Source organism: Gouania willdenowi (assembly GCF_900634775.1).
Source record: "Gouania willdenowi chromosome 24 unlocalized genomic scaffold, fGouWil2.1 scaffold_320_arrow_ctg1, whole genome shotgun sequence".
Lineage (NCBI taxonomy): Eukaryota > Metazoa > Chordata > Actinopteri > Blenniiformes > Gobiesocidae > Gouania > Gouania willdenowi.
In genome coordinates this window covers 3,150,976-3,178,059 of record NW_021144848.1, presented here as the reverse complement: position 1 = coordinate 3,178,059, position 27,084 = coordinate 3,150,976, and the positions used below count along the sequence as shown (strand labels likewise).

General features: G+C 38.5%; 1 protein-coding gene across 4 annotated transcripts in view; it reads left to right on the top strand.

Annotated features, from left to right (window-relative positions):
* xrn2 (5'-3' exoribonuclease 2) overlaps window positions 1-27,084 on the top strand; it is a 44,445-nt gene that overhangs the window by 15,391 nt on the left and 1,970 nt on the right. For 2 of the 4 annotated variants that reach the window (XM_028440536.1, XM_028440538.1), the window contains exons 17-29: window positions 2,357-2,451; window positions 4,048-4,183; window positions 11,373-11,480; window positions 12,650-12,739; window positions 12,823-12,895; window positions 13,909-13,992; window positions 14,075-14,172; window positions 15,148-15,227; window positions 15,353-15,409; window positions 17,131-17,199; window positions 17,931-18,059; window positions 20,457-20,563; window positions 25,599-25,659. In XM_028440536.1, the coding sequence (XP_028296337.1) occupies window positions 2,357-2,451; window positions 4,048-4,183; window positions 11,373-11,480; window positions 12,650-12,739; window positions 12,823-12,895; window positions 13,909-13,992; window positions 14,075-14,172; window positions 15,148-15,227; window positions 15,353-15,409; window positions 17,131-17,199; window positions 17,931-18,059; window positions 20,457-20,563; window positions 25,599-25,659 (1,187 nt within the window). Of the gene's footprint in view, window positions 1-2,356; window positions 2,452-4,047; window positions 4,184-11,372; window positions 11,481-12,649; window positions 12,740-12,822; window positions 12,896-13,908; window positions 13,993-14,074; window positions 14,173-15,147; window positions 15,228-15,352; window positions 15,410-17,130; window positions 17,200-17,930; window positions 18,060-20,456; window positions 20,577-20,632; window positions 20,676-25,598; window positions 25,660-27,084 lie in introns of all 4 variants that reach the window. The other 2 variants (XM_028440539.1, XM_028440537.1) reach the window with 2 other exon arrangements.

The following is a 27,084-nucleotide window of genomic DNA, read 5'->3' as shown; positions in this document are numbered from 1 at the left end:
TGTTTACTAGTTGGTGGTGCTGTGGCTGGGGGCTCTGCAGCACCTCGTTCTGCCTATACAGTGCATACGGAAAGTATTCACAGCACTTTGCTTTTCCCACATTTCATCATGTTACAGCCTTTTTCCAAAAGGGATTAGGGTTAGGGTTAGGTCAAGCTCAAAATTGAGCTGAGGTGCATTCTGTTTCCACTGATCATCTTGAGATGTTTCTACAGCCTAACTGGAGTCTACCTGTGGTAAATTCAGTTGATTGGACATGGTTTGGAAAGGCACACACCTGTCTATATAAGGTCCCACAGTTTACAGTGTATGTCGGACCACAAAACAAGCATGAAGTCCAAGGAATTGTTTGTAGACCTCTGAGACAGGATTGTCTGAAGGCACAGGTCTGAGGAAGGGTACAGAAACATTTCTGCTGCTTTAAAGGTCCCAATGAGCACAGTGGCCTCCATCATCCATAAATGGAAGAAGTTTGGAACCACCAGGACTCTTCCTAGAGCTGGACATCCCTCTAAACTGAGTGATCGGGGAAGAAGGGCTTTAGTGAGGGAGGTGACTAACAACCCGATGGTCACTCTTACAGAGCTCCAGGGTTCCTCTGTGGAGAGAGGAGAACCTTCCTGCAGGACGACCATCTCTGCAGCACTCCACCAATCAGGCCTGTATGGTAGAGTGGCCAGACGGAAGCCACTCCTTAGTAAAAGGCACATGGCAGCCCACCTGGAGTTTTCCAAAAGGCACCTGAAAGACTCTCAGACCATGAGAAACAAAATTCTCTGGTCTGATGAAACAAAGATTGAACTCCTTGACGTGAATGCCAGGCGTAATGTTTGGAGGACACCAGGCACCGCTCATCACCTGGCCAATACCATCCCTACAGTGAAGCATGGTGGTGGCAGCATCATGCTGTGGGGATGTTTTTCAGCAGCAGAAACCAGTAGACTAGTCAAGATTGAGGGAAAAATGAATGCAGTAATGTATAGAAACATCCCGGAAGAAAACCTGGTCCAGAACGCTCTTGACCTCAGACTGGGGCGACGGTTTATTTTTCAACAGGAGAACGACCCTAAACACACAGCAAGATATCGAAGGAGTGGCTTCAGGACAACTCTGTGAATGTTCTAGAGTGGCCCAGCCAGAGCCCAGACATGAATCCCATTGAACATCTCTGGAGGGATCTGAAAATGGCTGTGCACCGACGCTCCCCATCCAACCTGATGGAGCTCCTGAGGTTCTGTAAAGAGAAATGGACCACAGATAGATGTGCCAAGCTTGTGGCTTCATATTCCAAGACTTGAGGCCATAATTGCTGCCAAAGGTGCCACAACAAAGTACCGAGCAAAGGCTGTGAATACTTATGTACATATTTTCATTCTTTATTTCTAATAAATTTGCAAACATTTAAAAAAAAAAAAAATGTTTTTCATGTCATTATGGGGTATTATGTGTAGAATTTTCAGGAAAAAAATGAATTTAATCCTTTTTGGAATAAGGCTGTAACATGATGAAATGTGGGAAAAGCGAAGCGCTGTGAACACTTTCTGTATGCACTGTAGGTCTCTCTGGTTTCTGTAGAACCTCTTTCTCTAAAGTCTCTCGTGCACCTCGTCCTCCAGCAGTACCTGATAAATAGAGATGTAACGATTCACTCAACTCCCGATACAATTCGATTCATGATACTGGGTTCACAATACGATTCTCTCACAATTTATTTTACAAAATGGGACTGTGGACAAATAATGAATGAAAAATATTCCTTTATTTTTTTGGGGGAAAAAACTAGAAAATACTGTACTATTTTATTTTTATTTTTCATTGTCAAAAGAATCCCTTGATAAACTATTCAAAACAATGCAATTTAACTAAAAATAAATTTTGAATTAAATAAATAAGTGGTGTACCTTTCTTTTGTACTTACGCTGCGTTTATAAATGAGACCCTGATCTTCCAACAGGTGTGTAAGAGAAAATAAAATGCAAAAATTGAGGAAATGATTGATCTCGATATTTATGAAAGCGTATTGCATTAACTTGAAAAAAAAAAATCACTACAACATGTAATGCACACAGTCACCAGCAGGAGGTGTTATAGATCAACTCAAACAGCTGAATATAGGGAATTATTGATTATTCAAACTGATCCACAATCAGTATATTGACCTGAATCATTCCCAAAGTCTAATCACTTGTTCCTCTTATTTTGGATATTTCCAGACAATGTCATAATTTTCTTCAAGAGAAATTGATTTTCTTTTTCTTTTATTGTAAGAAGTGGATAATGATTATTAAACTTGATTGTATCAAATGTTTGTTTTCTAATCAGAGTGAATTGATGAGCTTTTCATCCTGTCACTCAGCAGTCAGCTGGGCCGAGCAGCCAATCAGACGGCAGAGGAGTGAAGAGGAAAGCTGAGGACAGCGACAGCGAACCGGAGCCTGAAGATAACGTCAGGTAACAAACACACGTTCACACGTTCTCTACAGCAGTGGTTCTCAATCCATAAAGTCCGCAAAATGATGGTCCATTGTTCTATGAATCTGTGATAACCACATTTATTTATTCATCTGAATAATATCCACTGTTATCCAGGAACGTTTACTATTATTATTATAGTCATCTTAAAGATGGAAATCCTGGTTTTAATCCCTAATAAAATGTGTTCAAAGTGACCAAAAATGGTGGAAAAGGTGGTGAAATGGGATTTTAAAAGACACAGAAAGTGATTAAAGATGTAAAGGTCCTATATCATGTAAATCAACTTTTTTGAGCTTTTAACCTTGTTACAATGTTCATTCCTCATCAAAAACACCCACAATGTATTATTGGGCTTCCTTCCTGCATCTCTGAGCAATCCTCTCTAATCCTGCTTTCTGAGCTGCTGCTCCGCCCTCTTCTGAAAAACGAGTGGTTCATTCGATTTCAAACTTTTGTGACATCAAGAGAGCTTTCAGAGACTGAAACTCAGGAAAACAAGCGACTTTGGGAAAATAAACCTCAAATACTATGTTTTTGGGGTTTTTAGAACAAATGGAGATGAGGGTGAAAAATGCATGATATGGAACTTTTAAATTCAAGTGGCTAAAAACAGACAGAAAAAGTGGTTAAAAAAAAAGGTTCAAAGTGTCAGAAATGGTTGGTTGGGGAAATGCAATTTAAAAAGTTGGAACAATTACTATAAACTGGCAAATAATGGACATGACAAATGGTGAATGTGGTTAAATTGGCAAAAAAAATAGACAATAATGGGTCAACATATGTGACATTAGGTGTAAAAGTGGTGGAAAGGGTTTATAAGTGCTGAAAATGTCTAGAAAGGGGAAAAATTGTGCAGAAAGGGCGTTGAAATGTGATGACAATAGGTTACAATATAAAGAGTTTGGTGTAGTTGCAGGAAAAAAGTAAAAATAAGCAAAAATGGGCTGAAAAAATATATTTTTCTCAGTGTCTCGTGACCCCTAGGTTGAGAATCCCTGGTCTACATCACAAGTATTAAGCTCTTTAGGACCCAGGGAGTGATACAAACTGACGGTGGATGCAGCTCTTTAGCGCCATCTTATTTGTGATTTGTTTTAATTGGATTTATTGAGGTTATTTTTCTGTCTGTAACTCATTGGTTCATAATGAGGTGGATACATTACTGCACTTTGAGGCCCTGCTTTAATCAGCTGAGAGTTTAATGAAGTGTTATCAGGTTGTTACACACACACACACACACACATACACAGTCTGATTAGCATGGAGAGCAGGTCCGTGCTGGTGAATCTGTGGCTTTAAATTGGTATTCATGAAGGTTTCCAGCTCACAAACACAGATGTTCCTCCTGACTATTTTCAGTCAAAACCAATGAACGATTTACGCTGCAGTTTGTGGTTTTTGTTGATGTGTGAACGACTGAATGAAACGTTCTTTAGAATTTAACCTTATAAAAATATCCCTGCTACAGTCATTTTTGTTGTCATTTTGTGTATTTTTTTGTTCTGTGTTTTTAGTTATTTTGTGTGTCTTTTGAGTGATTATGTGTAATTCTGTGTGTGTGTTTTTTTGCAGGCTGTGGGAGGACGGATGGAAGCAAAGATATTATAAAACCAAGTTTGACGTGGACGTGAATGACGCTGACTTCAGGAAAAAAGTGGTGAAGTCGTACGTGGAGGGTCTGTGCTGGGTGCTGCGCTACTACTACCAGGTACCAGCTACGCTCTCTCTGTACCAGCTACGCTCTCTCTGTACCAGCTACGCTCTCTCTGTACCAGCTACTGTACCAGCTACGCTCTCTCTGTACCAGCTACGCTCTCTCTGTACCAGCTACGCTCTCTCTGTACCAGCTACGCTCTCTCTGTACCAGCTACTGTACCAGCTACGCTCTCTCTGTACCAGCTACGCTCTCTCTGTACCAGCTACGCTCTCTCTGTACCAGCTACGCTCTCTCTGTACCAGCTACGCTCTCTCTGTACCAGCTACGCTCTCTCTGTACCAGCTACGCTCTCTCTGTACCAGCTACGCTCTCTCTGTACCAGCTACGCTCTCTCTGTACCAGCTACGCTATGTGCTAAGTGCTATTCAAAACATGTAGGGCTGGTGGCTATGTGCTAAGCTAACATAAACATGTAGGATTAGTGGCTATGTGCTAAGCTAACATAAACGTGTAGGATTGGTGGCTAAGCTAACATAAACATGTAGGGCTGGTGGCTATGTGATAAGCGAACATAAACATGTAGGGCTGGTGGCTATGTGATAAGCTAACATAAACATGTAGGGCTGGTGGCTATGTGATAAGCTAACATAAACATGTAGGGCTGGTGGCTATGTGATAAGCTAACATAAACATGTAGGGCTGGTGGCTATGTGATAAGCTGACAAACATGTAGGATTGGTTGCTATGTGATAAGCTAACATAAACATGTAGGATTGGTGGCTAAGCTAACATAAACATGTAGGATTGGTGGCTATGTGCTAAGCTAACATAAACATATAGGGCTCGTGGCTATGTGCTAAGCTAACAAACATGGGGCTGGTGGCTATGTGCTAAGCTAACATAAACATGTGGGATTGGTGGCTAAGCTAACATAAAAATGTAGGATTGGTGGCTATGTGCTAAGCTAACAAACATGTAGGACTGATGGCTCAATGCACATCATGCCGCACAACACAAAAATGTAACAAATTACAAAGAAAACAAAGCCCAATAACACATTTATTGTAGAAGCAACATTTGGAGGCTTCACAAACTGTTCGAAAAAGTCAGAATTTGGGTGAAAATTGTAATAAATTAAAAAAATTTGTAATTAGTTGTTAATCAGACAAAATTACACGTCTGTATCTGAAGTCTAAATTTTGAGCTTGATGCAGATGAGTAAATGTACGACCGTACTCTGGGTGGTAATGAATAATTTATTAGTTCCTGTTTGCATTTTAATTGAGTTAAATGGGTGTGTTGTATTTACTGAAGTGTTTGAGCCTCACGGGCTTCCGTCCAGCTGTTTGCACTGAGATTAAAAACTAAATCACATAAGTCAGAATATGAATTTAATCCAGACTCGTGTGTGCGTGCGCGTGCGCGTGTGTGCGTGTGTTTAGGGCAGTCTCAGAGGGAGCTGTTGGTGAATTAATTATCACACACACACACACACAGATGACACTTGGCTTTGGTTTGCTTCACTCTGAACTAGGGCTGGGCGTTATACCAGTTCATACTGGTATATGTTTTGTTATGACATTAATTTTTACTATACTGCAGTACCTGTGTATTTGATTACACAACAATCGGAATGCTGCGCTGCGTTTCAGTCAGGACCGTTTTCATGGTTGCACTTCTATAAAGGAAGGTAAACAGTAGCGCTCTGGTGTTAGTTATGGTGTAAATTCATTGAAAGCTCTGAATCTGCATGTCTCTGCTACAGGATGACAACACTCACTGACATAAACATTATATACGTATATAATGTCGATGCTCACTAGGGATGGGCGATATGGACAAAAAAAATTATCCCGATAATTTCTGGTATTTGTCACGATTACGATAAACATCACGATAAATAAAAAATTATAAATAAATAAAATAATTCCCAATTTAGTGTGAACAGGTTCTTTACAAACACAAATAAATATGAATACATCAACACTAGACACAATAAAAAAAGCTCCAATATCTGCTGACTCAGAGTTCATGAGCTGATTTTTTATGGAATATAATAGTGCATGTTGATCACTTTATTAGTGTTATTGTAAGTAATTCATTTATTTCTTCACTTAAAATAATATTTTCTATAAAAAAAAAAGCACATGAAAAGCAAAAATAATTCCATCAGTGTTTTTACTGTTGCTGAATCTTGTTTCATTTATGAGTTACATAAAGTTATGGTTGATAAATAACTGATTTCCTATAATTAAACTAGATCAAGCTGATAATTTAATCATTCTTTATATTTATGTGTAATAATCTTAATATTTACATTAGTCTAATGGGACCAGCTTTGTCTGTGAACACGTGAAATATAATTGAAACATATTGCGTTTCACAAATTTGGACGAATGAATAGTGACATTAATATTTATGCTAACATTTATTTCAAACAACGTGTGACATGTTTAGTTTTTATACTTCCATAGAAGTGTTAAATCTGACCATAAACAAATCTGTGGTTTTATGACAGTGAGATGTGAACTTTTTACTTAATCTATTATTTATATGGAGTGGTTAGCGTTAGCTCTTAGCTCAGTGTGTCACAGCATAGTAGGTTCAGGTACCTGTGACGTAGTCTGTGGGTGTGTGAGGGTTGAGGGGTGGAAGCGGCGGTGGTGCACACCGCTGCCGTGGATGCTTCGCTATGGAGCTCCCGTAAACAATGTTCCGCTCCAGCGAATAATAAGTTGACAACAAACGGGGGCAGTTTTTTCCTGTGGATCAAGGTTTTTAGGGACATTCTTGGCTAAATTGAGGGACAAATGGCCCTTTATCGTTTATATCATGGGATAACAAATTCTTACTGGTGAGAATATTTTTGACGATAAATCATAAACGATAAAATATCACACATTCCTAATGCTCACTGAGGTTCGGTTAGCTTAGCATGTACCTTTCTGTAACGTGGAAATACGTCCTGGTGGAGCTGTAAACAAAACGCTACCTTTTTCATTAGGGACTCATCTTCATCATTTCCTCCTTACACTACACCAGGTCTCACTGCATAGACTGGTGTAGCATTAGCATGGAGTGCTAACAGCTGATGTGTGTAAACAGTGGGTCCGTAGCTCCAAGCAGTGACTCCCACCACGATCAGCAGCAGAAAAAGTAGTGCAGTTTGTATTTACATATATGGTAATAAAGTATAATATATATTATATAATAAACAGCAGTGTTTGTTTTAGCTGTTAGATAGTTGGAGAGGGAGGAGCTCACATTCTAGGAGGCGTGTTAGGTGACATCACCTGCCAATGTGGGTAAAATTCAACTGTCCTGTTTAAATCTGACTTTTTATAAAATATGTAATAAAAAGAGAGGAAACATAACTTTTTACACTTTGTTCCTCTGAATGAGGCTAAATGATGTTTATCACTGTAGATAAACCATTACAAAGTGATTTTTTTTCATCATACCTCCACTTTATTGCACTTTAGTTTTTTTTTTAAATGCATGTTTTGTTTTATTTGAAGGGCTAATATAAATGAAAAACTTTGTTGTGCTTTTTATGAAAAGCAAAGGCTACTGGAATATTTAAAAAATGTCAGAATATTCAATAAACATTTACTTTCTTTAAAGGGGACATATCATGGTTTTAAATCCTTCCTTTTTACATATAAATCATACAGTTGTGGTCTATATAAAGCTGAACTGCAATGCTTGGGTCTGAATTCCTCATTATTATAGCTCCACCCCTTTTCTACCCCTTTTCTGATGTGCTTCTGAGAGCAACTTGTTTTGGTGCTGTCTCTTTAAATGCAAATGAGACACTTCATACCCCGCCCCCTCTTCAGGTGACACTCGGTTCAACTCCACCCTGCTCGGCCATTTTTGTAGTTTGATAGAAGAGATATGGCTATGTAGCGGCGCATAAACTTTTTATTCAGAGGTTATTTATAAAATGTCAACAACGTTAGACTTGTCCATCCAGCCTTACATGTTCCAGCCAGAGTCTGACCCAGTGGAGCGAGATGAAAATGAAGATGATGAACCTGCAGAAACCTAACAAGTGAGCTAACACAAGCACCGAGCTAACGCTAGCGCCAAGCTAACAATACAAAATGCATTTTAATTCAGTCTTTTCGGAGACAAAAACGTCAAAATGAAATGACTAATGAAAACTTTAGACTTAAATTAAATCACGTAGGCCATATCATCAAGGATCTAAAACGAGCACACAGCGCTAACATATGAAGACGGTGCTAATGCTAACAAAACAATGACAGGGACGTCTTATCACACTTTTTAGCGTTATTTACAGCTTACTGAAGTGCTCTGTTCATCGTCTCCAAAGATAGAAGGAATTGAACCCTCAATCAGACAAAGTCTTTCTGTAAATCCTTCTTTATACTGGTGGAGGTTGATGAAGCAGTCATCATTGAAGTGCTTCACACACACAAAAATGACCTTACCCACAGATGTGGGTACATTTCTATAAAAAATAAAACTCAACCAGACACTTTGAAAAGGTTCTGATGCTGGGAGACGGTGTAATGAAGCGTGTGGGTTACTACATCCAACAACCCAACATTTTGACTTATCCTCTCGTAACTTCTGCATCCTGGAGCTTGGACTACAAAATAAAAGCCAGAAATAAAAATGGCGGATTGCTCGAAGTGTTGGACCTGGAGTTGATGAACTAATTTGGCAGTTCTGCTGCAAATACTGTGATGTAATAGTTCAAAAAACGTAATAGAGAATAGAAAAATCTAAACAGATTGAAAAATATGACCAAAACAGAATATAAAGATATCTACGGAGCACCTGAAGAGACTAATTTGAACTTTTCTGTACTTCTAACCACTCTAAATATACAACAAAATGCATTTAAGGGCTAAAAAAGTGGATTTAACATGATATGTCCCCTTTAAAAAAACATGTCTAAAAATGTATTCTAGACTATTTATTCACTATTAAAAAAAATAGTGAAAAATTTAACCATATTCGGCCAAAGCGTTTATATTGTATTTGGCTTCGGCCACAAATTTTCATTTCAGTGCATCTCTATTGTTCACCATCACACGACTGAATATGCAGCATTTGAAGCAAGAAATGAAGCTAAAGCTAAGCTAGCATGGCAAAGAGCCAGTGGGTGTTACATGTGTGGATGCCTTAATAACAGACGAAGTCGGTCTGTGTCTCATTGTAACTTGTATTATTACTATTGTGGAATTATTCTACAATATTCACTCCTAATGACAGTAAAATAAAGCATCTTAAGTCAATCTACTGCAGTAATTCCTCTCTCAACCAGTAGGAAATGCTGTGAACACACATCATATACATTTTTGTTCATACCGCTCAGCCCTACTCTGAACTCTTTCTTCTCCTTTTGTTTCTATTAATAATATCTTCATTAAGACCTTTCTTCATTTAATTGTTGTTTGTTTACTGTACATGTGTAATTACAGTAAATTAATCCTTAGAGCAGCTTTTATCACAGGGGCCGGGGCCACAAACATGTGATTGTATCTGATGGTCACATGATCAACTTTCATGTCAGCATTAAAATAAAGACCAATTAGAGCATGAACACAGTAAAAAATGGATTTGTGTTGTTGTTGTTTTGTGAGTCATTTTGTATATATATGTTGTTATTCTGTACATTTTCTCATGTTTTAATTCATTTTAGTAGTTGTTTAGTGTTTTTTAGTTTTTGTAATTATCTTGGTGGATTTGTTTGGGGAAAAAATGTGATTATTTTTTAAATAAACTTGTTTTTGTTTTTCCCTTTGTATGTTATTGGAGTCATTTTGGTGAATTTTAAAAACTGTATTTTAGTATTTTGTTTTTGTTTTGTCAGTCTTTGCTTATTTTTGTTGTATTTGGAGTTGTTGTCGTGCATTTGAAAAACTTTTTTTTCTCCTTGTGTGTTTTTGGGTCTTTGTGTAGTTTTGTAGGGTTTTGGTTCCATTTCCTTTGGGGGCCATACAAAGTTAGACCGAGAGCCATATGTGGCCCCCTGGCTAAACGTTTCTTATGTTTGTCTTGGATCGTTTCCTGCTCCCAGTTTTGTAGGAACAGTTTGTTGTGGGAAAGTGAAAACTCATCCTTAAACCTTATAGAAACTGTCACTGATACACTTATTATTATTGTTCTTTCTCCTCTTCTGTTCTTTACCTTCTGTTAACTTTCCCTCCATCCTAAGTTCCTTAAATCAGGAACGTGACGAGGACTTTGTCTTCAGAGACTTTAGGAGTTTCTCCACAAAGCTCTGAATCGTTCCCTGATCAGGATTCAGACTCGTAAAGGTTTTTAAATGTCATCTCGGGCTGGTTTGATTGGATTTTAAGCTTTTGTCAAAGTCAGAATATAAAAGGGCACAAAGTCTTTCCTCTGCTCGTCTCCTTAAATAACGTTTCTGCTGCACAGAAACCTTTAAGGAGACATTATTTAATGTATGTGTACCATGTCATTACAAAAGCTGCTTCTGTTGGCCTTTTATTAGATTAGTCTTCGTTATAAACGTATAAAGAATTGTTTTATTGGGAACAGATACTGTAAATATGACATTACAACTTACAGTCCCACATTTTTAAAATGTATACAGTATAAACAAAACAACATATATGCATACATGGTTATATAACAAAGTAAATAAACAAACATTGTTCCACTTCTTCTGTAGTTTAAGGATACGTTGGTGCAGTCACATCTTAAGGCTAGTTACGGTGCTGATATAAACCATCTCCATGGTATCTAAAACTTTTCACATTTTTCATGTTCCAATCTTACAGCATATGTCAGTTTTTCTATTACATATATAACAACACATTTCCTGTCATCAGTAGTGGGAATGTTGTCACAAAGCCGGTTTCTAGTAATTCATTTTTTTTCTGCCTCCAGTAGAATAATTATACACACTTTTATTCACATTTCTCCTCATCTGAACTGGTTTCTTTCCTAAATATAAAGTCATGTGATACGGCCACACCAATAACTTTCTCAATACTGCTGGATCCAGTAGGAAGTCATTTTTAGTGCCCAGCTCTATCTGATCCACATTTCCTCCAACAGGAGGTGTAAGAATAGATAGGTTTGAATTAGTAACTTTTCACTCTTTAATTTCACATTGAACTCATGTTTTCACTTATAGAATTGTTTTAATCCCTCAGTTTATAATTAATCCTGTTCACAGCCACTCCACGGCTGAGCTAAAGCGTTGCAATAATACTTGGTAACTGTTGTGTGTCAGGGCTGTGCTTCCTGGAAGTGGTACTTCCCGTTCCACTACGCTCCGTTTGCCTCCGACTTCAAAGACATCAAAGGGTTGTTCACAGACTTTGAGAAGGACACCAAACCAGTAAGACCTGCTTCCTCCTCTTCCACTGGTGATGATAATTATTAGGGGTGTTCCGACATCGGTCCGATATTAGTATGAAAAAGAATATCGGATTCAAATTTACGGATTTTCTGGTTATTTTTTTTTAAATTATTAATAATTTTTTTCAATCAATTTTTTATTTATTTTATTCATTTGTAGAATACTGTAGATATTATATTGAAGGTTAAAATCTATGTAACTAATTGGTTAATAATAAATGGGTCAGTTTTTCTCATCCCTACTGTTGTTGATTATTGTTCTGAGTGACATCACATGATCAAACCTTTTCTAATGTTCCACACTACAAAATAACTATGTATTTTTTTTTATTAAAGAAAAGAGAGAGAGGAGAAGAAAAAAAAAATGTATAATTCATGCTGATATCGAATTAATATCGGTATCGGCCGATACTCAAGGCTGTAATATCTGTACCATATCGGAAATGAAAAAGTTGTATCGGAACATCTCTAATAATAATAATAATAACGATAATAAATGGGAACGTGTCGGCCTGTGTATTATTAAAATATGTTCATGTATCTAATAAAGTTAATGATTCTGAATGATCAGTAACCAATCATCATCGACCGATAACAATAAAACTAATTGATTGAACAGATGTTTCATACGGATTAGGATTACTTATGTTGATTTCTCGAAATCTAATATTATTGTTATCCGTATTTTTTTATTATTGTTATTATTTTTATTAAAGCTTCCTCGTACAGAGGTACTGTAGTGTCACTTTAAATGCTGATGCCTTTTGTTGCATTTCAGATATTTGTACATGTTAAAAATACAAAAGACTAAATATAAGAATGCACAGCTGAGGAAAACATAAAAACAAAAAAGACATAAAATGATCATAGAAATATGCAAAAAAAAAAGATGCAAATGTCTCGCACAAAAAGACTCACAACAGAAGAAAAAGTACATGTGATAACTCTGTTTTTGTTACAGTAAAAACACTGATAAGTGATTAGAGATTCTGATTTATTGTTCATTTTTGATCCCATAGTCTTCACTTTGTCAGACTTTAACGTCCCTAAACGTGTAATGGTTATGTTGTTATATTTGGACACGATTGGATATAAACGGAGAGAGAGAAGGTAGCTCTGCTGACTCACTTCCTGTGTCATGTGACTCAGTTCAAGCCTCTGGAGCAGCTCATGAGCGTGTTTCCTGCAGCCAGTGGGAACTTCCTGCCCACGACGTGGAGGAACCTGATGGTCAGCCCGGTGAGTTCCAGACGTTCTGATTCACTGAGCTTTTTAAAAATGAGCTCAGTTTGATTTACTTTTCTGTTCTATTTGTGTTTCAGGAGTCGTCCATCATCGACTTTTACCCTGACGACTTCGCCATCGACCTCAACGGCAAGAAATACGCCTGGCAGGGTGAGTGTGTGCCTCTATACGCTCAAACACCAGGATGGTTTTCACAGCTTAGAGAGATCATGTGACGCATGAGGGAGTACTTTAAAGTTAAGTTATTTGTTGAATTGATGAAGGTGATGATGAATGTAGTTAGTCATGTCTGGTGTAGATATATACATATATATATATATATATATATATAGATCTTCCACTAATAGATACTCTCACACACTGTAGAGACAAGAAATAACTTCTGATTTAAAGACGAGGGGAGGACGCGTGCGCTCATGCGTGGTGAGGACCTGCACGGAGGACGCACGTGCGCACTCGCACAGAAAACGCGTGCACACATACACGCTCGGAGGACGTACACGCGCTCCGAGGACGCGCTTTAATCGAGCCGAAAAAAGAATAGAACGCGGCCTGAACCTGTCCGACCAGAATGAAGACGTTGTCTCTTTAAGCCCGAACACGTTTCAACCACACGGTATTCTCGAGTGTGCGTGCACATAGAATGATCTGAGTTATAAACATGACGAGCAGCTTCATGTGTCGCTACACACTACGTCCCTATTGAAGCACTGTTTATATTGGATGGTTAATTACGGTTACCAAGTGGAAGATCACACCGGCAGCATCCGGGGCAGCTAAGTGGTGGTAGAGGTCCTCAGGTAAAGACAAAAGCATCCGAGCAGATCGCCTGTATTAAATATACGGTGCGGCTGATGTGTGTTATTAAAAAGGTTTAAAACAACCCATTTACGCCTGGAAGTCTCTTTTGTGTTTAAATGTGCAGCAATTATTACGACGGTACTGATTAAAATAGGAAAAAAAACAAGAGAAAATCTCCCTACGTTGCTGAAAACTAAACGTAGGGGGTGCTCCCACTCCGTAGGGGAAAAAATTACATTGGGGGCCCCTACGCTCAACAGCGCTGGAGAGAACCCCAAAAACACACACACACATGGTGTTTGGTATCTCTAATCCTGACTTGTCCTCTTTTTGTCCTTTTTTTGTCTCTGCGGATGTTAAAGGCGTCGCTCTGTTGCCTTTTGTGGACGAGCGGCGCCTGAGAGCGGCGCTACAGGACGTCTACTGTGATCTGACGCCTGAAGAAGGTGAGCTTTGTTTTCAGACTCTAGAGCGAAAGCAGAAAAATGTTCTAATGTTCATCACATTTCACACGTGTTTCCTGTTCAGTGAGAAGAAACGGCCTCGGCAGCGACTTGCTTTTCCTCGGGAGGTCTCACAAACTCTTTGACTTCATCCACGAGCTCTACCAAGCAGAATCTCATGGGGTAATGATTCAATTACAATTATCAATTACAATTATCAATTACAACTCAATTATGATTATGGTGAACAGCATCTATTGCAGTTCCATCTAAAATATTGTTATTAATATTTTTGGTGTGGGCATCTGAGCCTTTTTTCTGTCATTATATCCTTAGATTAAAGTTTTATTTTAAAAATATTAAAATGACCCTCAAGAGAAGTGACAGGTGGTTGATATGAAACTTATTTTAATAGTTATTAACTATGTATGTGTCATAGACCTGTAACGTTTAAGGTTTGCGTTTAATTAAATTATAATTGACAGTTTTTAGAGAATTTCCATGCTAACTAAAATGATAGTCAATTATTTGAACTTAATTACAATTCAGTTACGATTACAACAGCAATATGTATTTTTAAAATTAGAATTATTAGTGATCCACCGAATATGGCCCAAATTATTTTTGCATTATTCATTATTCAAGAACTGTCTTAATAATTAAAGCAGAGAAGCTGATTTGAATGCACTTTGTGTTTTAATGAGAACAGATTTATTTTGTCTCTTTCAGCAGCTCAGTTATAGACCTGTATATTATTATTTAAAGTATTAGTGGTTCGTACACAGTCAGAGTCAGAAATGCTATAGGACTAATAATTTGCACAATTTATTTTGGTTTTTGTCAAAGAATTTTCATAAAATAATATCCATCATTGTAATTAATGATCAATTACGCGATTACATGCGCTTAATGAATGATAATTCAGCACAATAAAAGTATCAGTCATACATTATGACCACATCAAACATTCCACATTCATCATCTGCAGTTATTGGATCAATCCTGTTCTTTGTGTGGTGAGAATGTGTGGCATGAAAACTTTCTCAACTAAAAATAGAAGTTGTTTACAGACAGAATTGAAGGTTTTCTTTGTTAGAACTTTGTTCAATGATCTGTTTCCTGTTTCCTGTGCTGAACCTGAGCTTTTCTCTTGTGTAGGGCACTGAGATCCCTGCTGAGCTCTGCCATGGAATCCAAGGTGCATTAAATCTTGATGACATCCCTATTCTACCAGATAAGTAAGGAAACGCCGTCTTTACTCCCCCTTTTCTCCCTCAGTCTCGTCTCCTCCCTTCTCTCTAACCGCTGAGCGCCGTCCAATGAGGAGCCGGCTTAGTTTACGTTTGTTGTTGTTTACCTACAGACCGGTGAGATCTCCGATCCCTCTGCTCAGAGACATTTCGCACAACAGCGCCATCGGGTGAGTTTATCTTCTTCATAGAAGATCGTTTTAAACTGAACGAGGCTCTTATTTGACAAAATTATTATTCTACGGTTTAGTTTTTGTGTGATCCTGTCAGTAGATATTTAAAAAAACACTTTGCTGCATTGTCCTCTAGAGCAGTGGTTCTCAACCTGTTCAGCTCCCGACCCCCAAAATAAAGGTTCCAGAGAGCGGGGTCCCCCACTGTAGCTGAAGGTGGTTGAACACAGACATTGAAGAACAGAGTTGTGGAGACAGGACCATCTATAAAGGCTGGGATACACTGTGCAATTTTTTTTCAATTGTTGTTCTCAGCTTCAGCTCAAACTGTGCGAGTCATGTGCAGAGCCTGAATGTGTGCAGCTCATGATTTATGTTCTCACACTGTACGGACAGACACTCTGACACCATCTGACTGCTCACACTGTTCGTTCATACGCGACACGTCAGGGTTTTGTTTCTGGAAATGCAACATACAAATTAGAAGAAGAAGGAGAACTCTTTCTTAAAAAAGAAAAGACAGCGATGTGATGGACCAGGAGCTGGATGGACAGATTGGGCAGTACAGTCCGTCTATTATACATGCAGTCCAGTGTGAGTTTAAGGTAAGCAGGTATGTGGCCCTGCTTCAACTGTGAGATACCCTCACGAGGAGAGACTGGATTTCAAACATGTTTGAAATCCTTACAACCTACGATTGCTGATCGGGAGCTGGTCGTGAGGAGTTCATCGCTACTCGTGACCCCATGTTTACGACACCATGCACACGACACCATGCACACGACACACAATCTAGCAGAGACTCACACGAATTGAAAATCGGCTAAAAATGGACCAAACATTGCACAGTGTATGCCTGCCTTAAGCGGGAATAAAGGGGAGAGATTTTTGGGGTCCATCCATAAAGTCAGTAAAATGATGGTCCATTGTTCTATGAATTTGTGATAACCACATTTATTTATTCATCTGAATAATATCCACTGTTATCCAGGAATATTTATTATTATAGTCATCTTAAAGATGGAAATCCAGGTTTTAATCATCAATAAAATGGTTCAAAGTGACCAAAAATGGTGGAAAAGGTGGTGAAATGGGATTTTGAAATCCACAGAAATTGGTTAAAAGTTGCAAATTAGTTTAAACTGGCAAATAATGGGCATGACAAATCATGAATGTGGATAAATTGGCAAAAATAAGCAGTTAAAAGTGGTGGAAAGGGTTTATAAATGCTGAAAATGACGTGAAAGTGGAAAAAATGTGCAGAATATGCATTGAAATATAATGTAGAAGTGTCAGAAATGGGAGTAATGTAACAAAATGCATTAAAGGAGCAAAAATATGACAAGAAAAAGTGATGAAATAGGTTAAAATATGACAAGTTTGGTGTAGTTGCCAAAAAAGGTTAAAATAAGCAAAAATGGGCTCAAAAAATATTTTGTTTTTTGAAGGCATCTGGTGACCCCCTCCCAGCATCTTTCTACCCCGAGGTTGAGAACCCCTGCTCCTTAGTGGCAATATTGTGCCCCTTCAAAATAAAAGCACTGTATTTTCCTTGTTTTTGCCCAACAACCTGCTAAAAACTAAGACGTGTTAAAGAGCCCTGACGTTTCCGCTCCACTTCCTGTCAGAGGCTCAGTTTGTAGACGAGTGCATTGACTGAAGAGGCTTCATTTGACTCCACGTCCTTCTTTTGAAGCTGCTTTTCTTTGGTTTTTCAGAGTGAAGTTCAAGGATCCCTCGTACGCTGACGGCTTTGTGTTCAAAGCTGTTCTACTGAGTGGAGCAAAGTAAGAAAATTATTTTTTAAATCCAGTGTTTTGTTCAGCTTTCAAAACGTTGTGCGTATTGTAAAAGGCATTAACAATGATTCATATTACTCTCACTCTCTTTACAGCTTTAAGTTAAAAAAAAATATATATATATGTATTTATTTTATTTTTTAAGTTTAAAAAGCTGAACAAAAGTCAGTTTTTCATTATAAAACTCGACATTTCTACAAAGTTTAGTCAAAGAATTTCGTGCTTTTTTTCCCACACGACAAGTGTTGAAATTATTTTACATCATGTTTGGGCTAAACAACATCATTTTGTTCCCTGGGAACTGCTGTGATTGGTCAGTTATCCAATGTGGGCTGGGTTTGTGTTATTGTCCCGCCCCTCAGTCAATGGTGCAGTGTGGAACGAACATAGAGAATATCTTTAGGTGGAAGATGCTGAACTTTGATCAGTTGGTGTTACGGTTCAAGTGGTGACCATGTTATCCTGTGACTGAATGAAGCACAGATGTAATAAAAATCTGATTAACGTAAAAACACAAAGTCACGGCATTAAAACGTTATTTCTGCTGTGACGCATCACTGTTTATAATGATCACCATTTGCAATGCTACACCAACAGGTAAAGGCTCCATAATGCACTGGGGATCAAATGTTTGATATGATTTAAAGGAAAACAAGACGTCTATAACGTGACTCGTGTGTGATGATGATGATGATGATACTCATGGTTTTCCCTCCCAGGATTCCCACTAAGGTTTTGAAACCAGGCGACTGGGAGAGAGGACAGAGGCAGCCCTGGAGACCTCAGCTGGGCTTCAACCCCAACAGGCAACAGGCCCACCTCAACCAGTCCGCCTTCAGGGCTCTGAGGTACCAATGTTTAGAACATTACAGATCAGCAACTTATACTGGCACATAAAGTGGATTCATTCACTGCTGTTCTGCTCAAACTGGTGTCCGTGTTAACTGATGATCAGCTAACGCTTCACTACATTACAGTTTTTCACAACATGAAAGTGACATTTCTTAAAAGAGAAATGGTCATGTGACCAGGTACGCACTTTCTGTGACGTGTAATTGTGGAAAAAGATTTCAAAATACACAAAATGAAATCAAAAATACACAAAGATTCCAAAAACGCACAAAATGACATCAAACACACAAAATAACATCAGAAACACACAAATTTAACTCAAACACACAAATATAAATCAAAAATCCACAAAATCAAATCAAAAATACACAAAGTGAAATAAAAAAAATACAAAAAATGAAATAAAAATTAGACAAAATGATGACCTTTTTTTTTTTTTTTTACCAGAAGTCAATCCAATGTAAATAAGTGAGATATATTTTTGTAAATCTCATCAGTTGCTGTGTTTTCATTAGCTTTTCACAAAATAAGTGATATAAAACTTCTCTGCAGGAAGATGGATGCTCCAAACCTCCTTAGAACACTCTGTATTTCTTTGTTGTTTCAAGCCTAATGTGGCAGTAATAATTATTAAGTCTAATGCTAAGAAATGTCTAGCTCTCCTCTTCTGTCCTCCACACGTACCATGCCATGATTTATCAGAGAGAAGTGGAGGAAAAATGAAAGCGTAAAAACCTTTTTTTTTTTGTGATATTTGATTGTTTTTTCTAAATTGCTGTGTTTACATTCCCAGTTTTTATAAAACTGTTTAGATTTTGCGCATTTCCAAACTTCAGTCACCAGTTAACACGATGACCAGCTGGTGTAGAACACCAGTGGAGTCGCTCCTGGTGAGTTTCTGAACAAACTGTGATGAGAGGATGAAATGATGATAAACACCCACAGCTGACGAGTCTTTTCTTTGTTTTAAACGGACTGAGAGGAAACGTCTCCACCTGCGTCTGATCAAACACATTAACATTCCCTCCCTGATTGAGACCTTCTCTGTGCTTTCATATTATCATTAAGGAAATGGCAGTAATTGAACATCTGGCTCTGGATTTAAATATGCATGTCTTTAATTTACTAAGTTAGGATGTTTGAAGGCAGCTGGAAGAGAGAGAGAGTAAAAGGGATTGTTACAGTTAGAGATGCACTGAAATGAAAATTTGTGGCCGAAGCCAAACAAAATATAAACGCTTGGCTGAATACCGGATAATACCGGATATCGAATGCGGTTTAGTATTTCACTATTTTTTTATTGTGAATAAATAGCTTAGAATACATTTTTAGACATGGTTTTTTAAAGAAAGTAAATGTTTATTAAATATTCTGACATTTTTTAAATATTCCAGTAGCCTTTGCTTTTCATAAAAAGCACAACAAAGTTTTTCATTTATATTAACCCTTCAAATAAAACAAAACATGCATTCCAAAAAAAACAAAAGTGCATTAAAGGTGAGGTATGATTAAAAAAAAATGACTTTCTAATGGTTGATCTATAGTGATAAACATCCTTTAGCCTCATTCAGAGGAACAAAGTGTAAAAAGTTCTGTTTCCTCCTCCCTTGTTATTACACATTTTATAGAAAGTCAGCTTTAAACAGGACAGTTGGATTTTACCCACGTTGGCAGGTCACTTAACACACCTCATAGAATGTGAGCTCCTCCCTCTCCAACTATCTAACAGCTAAAACAAACACTGCTGTTTAATATAGAATATATATTATACGTTATTACCATATATGTAAATACAATGCACTACTTTTTATGCTGCTGATCGTGTTGGGAGTCACTGCTTGGAGCCACGGACCCATTGTTTACACACATCAGCTGTTAGCACTTCGTGCTAATGCTACACCAGTCTATGCAGCGACACCGGTGTAGTGTAAAAAAGAAATGATGAGGATGTTTACGGATTCGTGGCTCACAGCGCTAACAACGGACTTGGTTGTGGAAATAGATGGTTTCCAACTTTTACGTGATGACTGTAAGTGGAAAGGAGAGAGTCTGACTGTGTTTGTGTGTGGAAAGGAGGAGCTCCTGCTCTGCTCCTGCAGCAACACGCGCACTTTTTCGACTCAAAATCACCGCACGTTGTTTGATTGCGTCATTACGTCTCACGCTACTATTCAGCCTTGATTTTAACTCACTAAACCAAAGACCGAATGTGGCTTTTTTTGCAATATTCGGTACATCCCTAGTTATAGTATTGATGAATGAGTTTAACACTGTGATGGTTCCATGACTCGTGTTGTTTAATGTTCCTGAGCTTTGGTTTGCTGTGAATGACACTTTAATCTTTTAAATATTGAATTAAAGTAATAAAATGTGATGTTTTTGTGTGTGTGCAGTCACAACATGAACAGGAACCAGAACCCTGGACACGGACAGTACAGCAACACCCCCCCACCTGGAAACTACAGCCAGGGACACTACAGAGGAGGCCAGAGCAACACACGTAAGATACACACACACACACTACAGAGGAGGCCAGAGTAACACACACACACTACAGAGGAGGCCAGAGTAACACACACACACACACTACAGAGGAGGCCAGAGCAACACACGTAAGATACATACTAATACACACACACACACACTACAGAGGAGGCCAGAGTAACACACGTAAGATACATACTAATACACACACACACACTACAGAGGAGGCCAGAGTAACACACGTAAGATACATACTAATACACACACACACACACACACACTTCAGAGGAGGCCAGAGTAACACGCACACACTACAGAGGCCAGAGCAACACACGTAAGATACACACACATACACTACAGAGAAGGCCAGAGCAACACATGTAAGATACACACTAACACACACACACTACAGAGGAGGCCAGAGTAACACACGTAAAATACACACTAACACACACTACAGAGGAGGCCAGAGTAACACACGTAAGATACACACACACACACACTACAGAGGAGGCCAGAGTAACACAGTAGGGATACACACTAACACACACACAGTGAGAAACGTACTGGTATGTCAACAGGTCTGCTGCTAAGAACTGTTTAAAAAATGTTTTGTGTTTTATTGTCAAAATAAAACTCACTGGAACTATTACATGAAAGTCAAATGAAACTTCAAAGGAAACATCAAGGGCGATCAGCAGAACTCCTCTGATGAAGACTGGCAGTTGACAGTCGAAACATGTTGAGTCTGAATAAACAAAACCACAACAGAGCATACTGTTCAATAAGAAGACAAAGTAAAATGTGGGTCAGTTCACACAGGAATCTGATACAGGTCACATTTTAAATGGGAATGTGAACTTCCAAAAAAAAACATGTGAATGTATCATAAAGGCCTGTAGTGTGATTCTGTATTTACCAGAGAAACCATGTGTAGAGATCCAAAGCTCATCAATACACCAAACAAATAGCATCAGGAGACCAAAACACTGATACTAACTTGGATGAACAAAGACAAAATGTGAGGGTAAATACTGTAAGAACGAGGATAGGGCTGGGCAATATGCCTGGAAAAATGTGTCACGATGTAAGTGTTTCATATCAGTCGATATTGATAATTATTGTTTTATTTTATTTTTTAAACCTATTCAAAATAAGGACCAGAAGAAAAAAGGCTGCATTTAAATAGTTTTATTTTAAACATAATCCAAAACATTTAAAGAGGTCAACAAAACTACGGGAAAAAAAGTATAAAACTTCTATTTAAAAAAAATAACTATTAAATGTACAAATATAAACACTAAATAAATGCTTAATCAAAGAAATTGTGCAGCGCAAGTTTGTAATGAATAAATCAGTGTAGAACTAACATCTGACATGAAACCAACAGCAGGGTATGTTTTAAGAACATATTATGGGGCAATTTTTGCATGTATTTACTCATTTATAATTTTTAAAAAAGCACATGAGTTTCCTTCAAGTCTCTCCCCCGTCATTCTCCCCACACACAACTTCCTTCTCATCCCGGACATGCAGAGTGTCACCGTTTGACCCGTTTCTTGATCGTTTTCTCTCACCATCACCACACTGTCAATATTCCACTCAGTTCCACACATGCTGTGGTTGAGTGTGAGCTGCTGTGAACTGGTGGGAACTTCATCATCAACTCTGTAGCACCATTTTCTGTCTCATTAACTCCTTTCCTCTCCCTCTGAGCTCTGCTCATCACAGGTGGTCTCTCATCCAAAGGTGCTCTGCTGCCACCTACATGTCACCAGTGGTCACTACATCATGGTACAAGTTAGATATTCACAGGACAGCTTCGTCACCCTGTCTCCTAGCAACCGCAGCCAAAAAAACACAATTAACGTCTATAGACGTCTTTGGCAGTCAATGAGTTAACATAAACCACTGCTGCTGAATGTGGTTTATTTTATCTGATAATGAGTTACGTAAAGTTATGGTTGATAAATATCTTTTTTGATTTCCTATAATTAAGCTATTTAATCATTAATAACTGAGAGCAGTACTTACAGGATATTCTGGTGTAATAATCACAATAGTTATAATACTGTCTAATGAGTGATTCAGTGAAATTATCCTACATTCTATCACACTTATTTTCTATTAATATTGATTACATCTCTATTGTTTATCGGCTGAGGATAAGGAGGAGAATCTGTACAAACTGTTCAGTTCAGAAACAAAAAAACTAAAATCATCCTAAAATAATCAGAAACCCAATAAATGTTGATGTGCACGCACACACTCTCACACACACGCACATACACACACTCTCTCTCACACACACATACACACAAACTCTCTCACGCACACACATACACTCTCACAAACTCTCACACACACACTGTGAGACGGAGCAATAAGTTGCTGAAGTATCCGGCCTCTCGCTGCCTTTGTGCATCACATTAAAGAAGTTACAGTCCTGCTGGTGTCAAACACTGGGCGGATTAATTAAAGAGCCGCGTTTAGTTGTTTAGAGACGTTTGTAATCCTGGCGTTAGGACGTAATCCTGCCGCGGCTTTTGTGGCGCTCTATACACGCACGGATCATTGTTAATTAAAGAGATTGACAGGTGTCCTCTGCTGATTGGCTCCTTTCACACAGCAGAAGAAGAGCTGTGGAGGAATAATGGCGCTCACTGGGTGGTCTACTTCAAGTGTGTTCATCTGACCACTAAATGATCATGTGACCACAGCAGCAGGGATCTGTCTACACACTTCAGGAAAAACTTACTTTATTAGTTACTTTACTTTTTATGTATTGGTTTTTACTTTATGCACTTTTGCATTATTTATTTTTGTTTTTCGACTTTATTTAATTTTATTTTAATTTTTCTATTTTATTTTAGATTTATTTTTTAGACTTTTTTAACCTATAAATTAACTACCTTTACTCGTCTGTTATTTAACTTAATCTTAGGAAAGGAACTAACAGAATGTAGTTTAATTTAAAACATCACAGAATTTGAGATCAGGATGAAGGGACTTTAAATTCTGAGAAAATCTACTGCTGAGGAAAAAATAACAATAGGTCTCAAAAAAACACAGAACAGGTCTGAAAATAGACAAAACGCGCACAAATGGACCAAAAACATGCAGAAAAACATGAAAGTAAACTAAAATGAACTCAAACAATAATAGATATTGAACTGCTTGATAAAGTCTTGCTACTTGGTAAAGACTTTAAAGTAAAGTAAATTAAATTAAACTTGTTTTCATTTGTTGGAGCTTGGTGTATTAGCTGAGTCATTAGCTAACAAAGCACTTTGCTTATACCTCCTGTGATTGGCTAGTGACTGTCTGAGTCACTGACCGTTAATTAAAACCCTACCTTTCACAACCTCATAATTCACTTGGTTAAATAACTAGGTTGCTTAGATTACTACTTTGTAACTTACTTAGTTACTTATTTACATAGTTACTTAAATACCAACCAAGTAATTATGCATGCACACAACTTGGTAACTAAGTAACAAAATAAGTAGCCAGGTAGCTAAGTAACTACCTAATAAAGTAACTAGGTAGGTAAGTAAAAAAAAACTTACCAAGTAACAAGTTGGGTAACTGACTGAGGAAATAAGTAATAAAGTAAATAACTAGGTTACTGAGATCACTACTTAGTAAGTTAGGTAGGTAACTAACTAACTAGGTAGGTAACTAACTAACTAGGTAGGTAACTAACTAACTAGGTAGGTAACTAACTAGGTAGGTAGGTAGGTAACGAACTAGGTTGGTAGGTTGGTAACTAACTAACTAGGTAGGTAACTAACTAACTAGGTAGGTAACTAACTAACTAGGTAGGTAACTAACTAGGTAGGTAGGTAGGTAACGAACTAGGTTGGTAACTAACTAACTAGGTAGGTAGGTAGGTAACTAACTAACTAGGTAGGTAGGTAGGTAGGTAGGTAACTAACTAGGTAGGTAGGTAGGTAGGTAGGTAACTAACTAGGTAGGTAGGTAGGTAACTAACAAACTAGGTAGGTAACTAACAAACTAGGTAAGTAACAAACTACCTAGGTTGGTAGCTATCTAACTAGGTAGGTAAGTAAATGATTAACTAAGTAACAAGATGGGTAACTGACTGAGGAAAGAAGTAATTAAGTAACTAAGTTAATGAGATTGCAACTAACTGTTTAGGTAAAGTAACTAAGTAAGTTAGGGAGTTCAATAACTAGGTAGGTAAGTTAAAAAACCTAAGTAAGGAGGTTAATAACTGACTGGAGAGAAGTAATAAAGTAACTAGGTAAAGTAGAAATGCATATGTCGTACGTTGGTAAAGTAAAGTTTGTCATTGATTAAACTTCTTTTTTAGTTTTTGAACGTTAGCTTCCAAAGCCGTCTACAACAGTTCAATGAGAAATCCTGCTGCTGGACTAATTAATGACTGGTGTTTATAAACGCTGATGAAGCAGCTTTTAAAGAACGTCCTGGTTTGTAAACGTTGCCGTCTCCCATCACCCACGCTGAGCTTCATCCTCACAGCACTGTGCCTGACCAATGAGCCGACAGCTGGTCGTCGCCGTGGCAACGGTGGATCTGGAAGAAGCTTTTCTCTCTCTGTGTTGAGTGGGTCTTTGTGAAGGAGCGGCGGTAGCAGCGGCGGCCACTCGACGCTTCCACAATGCTGCGGCTCAATGCGTGTTTTATTTTACCCTCCACAAAAAATGCTAATGTGGTGCTACCCCCCCCCCCCCCCCCACCCCCCACCCCCACCCCCCGCCACAGTTTGTCTCGTCCTCGTCTCATCGAGCTTCACTGATTGGTTCTGTGTTCTGGACAGGAATTAATGTTTTTATATGTGAAGTTGGAACAAACATGAGCCGCGTGTGTGACGTTAATCTCACTGCTTCTCCAACGCTATGAGGTGAAACCGTCCTGTTGTCCACACCGTGTGTTTAAACTAAAGTGGGTCTGGTTTTGCCGAGCTTTCAGTCTGTTTCAGTCCCGTTGAAATTCCTCCAATTGTCTCGACTTCTTGAGAAACGTGAAGCTCAGCCACTCGACTCAGCTTCTTTTGTTCTCCACAGATTCCCGACAGCACGGCCTGATGGGAGCGGCGCCCGCTTTCCAACGCCAACAGTTTCCCAGGTGAGAACATGCAAGTTGGGTTAAACTATTAAAATTTTGTCCTCAAACCATCCAATCAGAGGTAAATAAAAAAAACGGCAACAATTCAGTTAAATGATCTGCTAATGTTATTTGTTACAGACTTATAAATAGTAGATCTCTTCCTTAAACCATAAAACTTGTCATTAAACCAGACGCCACTTTGACCAAAACACCAGTGAAGCTTTGATCCTGTACTTTGACTAAATTATTTCCCCACGGTGTAAAGGATTGTCCTGCAGTCAGACAATCCTCAGCTGATGGAATCACTTTGTAATTGTTCACTGAATGTGTCACACAAAGTAGAAGAGTTTATCAATAAGCTTCACATTTTTTATTTTATTCTGTGGCTGATAATCAGATGTGCGTGGAGGACATTAGTGCTACTTAATGAGGCATTGCTAACGTACCCAGCGGCTGTTGATTGGTCCTGATCAGTTTCACATCGTGTCACTGCAGGTCAGCGGTTATTAGCAGCAGCTGAAACAGTTTCTTTAACTCAATGGGATGGAGGAGGGATTAGGGCCTAGCTGTGACTTGGTTCAGTAATGAGGGATGGGCCTGGACGTCTCCACAAACACGTTCATATCCACACGGATACACATCAGCAGATCCTCCATATGTGACGAGCGTTTATTTCATCTGGTCCTGAAGGACTGGAGCTTTGTGTTGTTGACGAGTCGATCCCTCAGCAAACACCCGTCGATGGGAATGTCAGGAAGGTTAGGGCCTCAAACCGCACGTTGGGAATTAAACATATTATGTCCTGAGTCCCTTTTGATTTATGACGCAAAGAGAAATCCGCCTTTTTTACAACAGTCATTCACTTCACTGTCATAGGAGACAAAACTGACTCCAAAATAACCAGTAAAGACAAACGCAATTTTTTTGCTTTTGTGATCGTTAAAGTTAAAATAACACATTTTACTCACATATTTTTGCTGCGGAAATTATTATTGAAAAGGTCGAGATTTGGATGTAGCAACCGCTCCCACATAATTGGTTAGCTTAGCATGTAGCCGCCAGTCCCACATGTTTGGTTAGCTTAGCACGTAGCAACCAGTCTCACATATTTGGGTTAGCTTAGCATGTATCTACTAGTCCTGCATGTGTTGTTAGCTTAGCAAGTAGCGTTCAGTCCCATATGTTGGGTTTGGTTAGTATGTAGCGACCACTCCTACATGTTTGGTTAGCTTAACTCGTTGGCACCAGTCCCCCATGTCTGGGTTAGCTTAGCATGTAGCAGCCAGTCCCACATGTTGGGTTAGCTAAGTATGTAGCAGGCAGTCCCACATGTTTGGTTAGCTTAGCATGTAGCCACCAGTACCACACGTTAATTTAGCTTAGTACGTAGCCACCGGTACCACATATTTAGGTTAGCTTAACATATAGCCACCAGTCCCACAT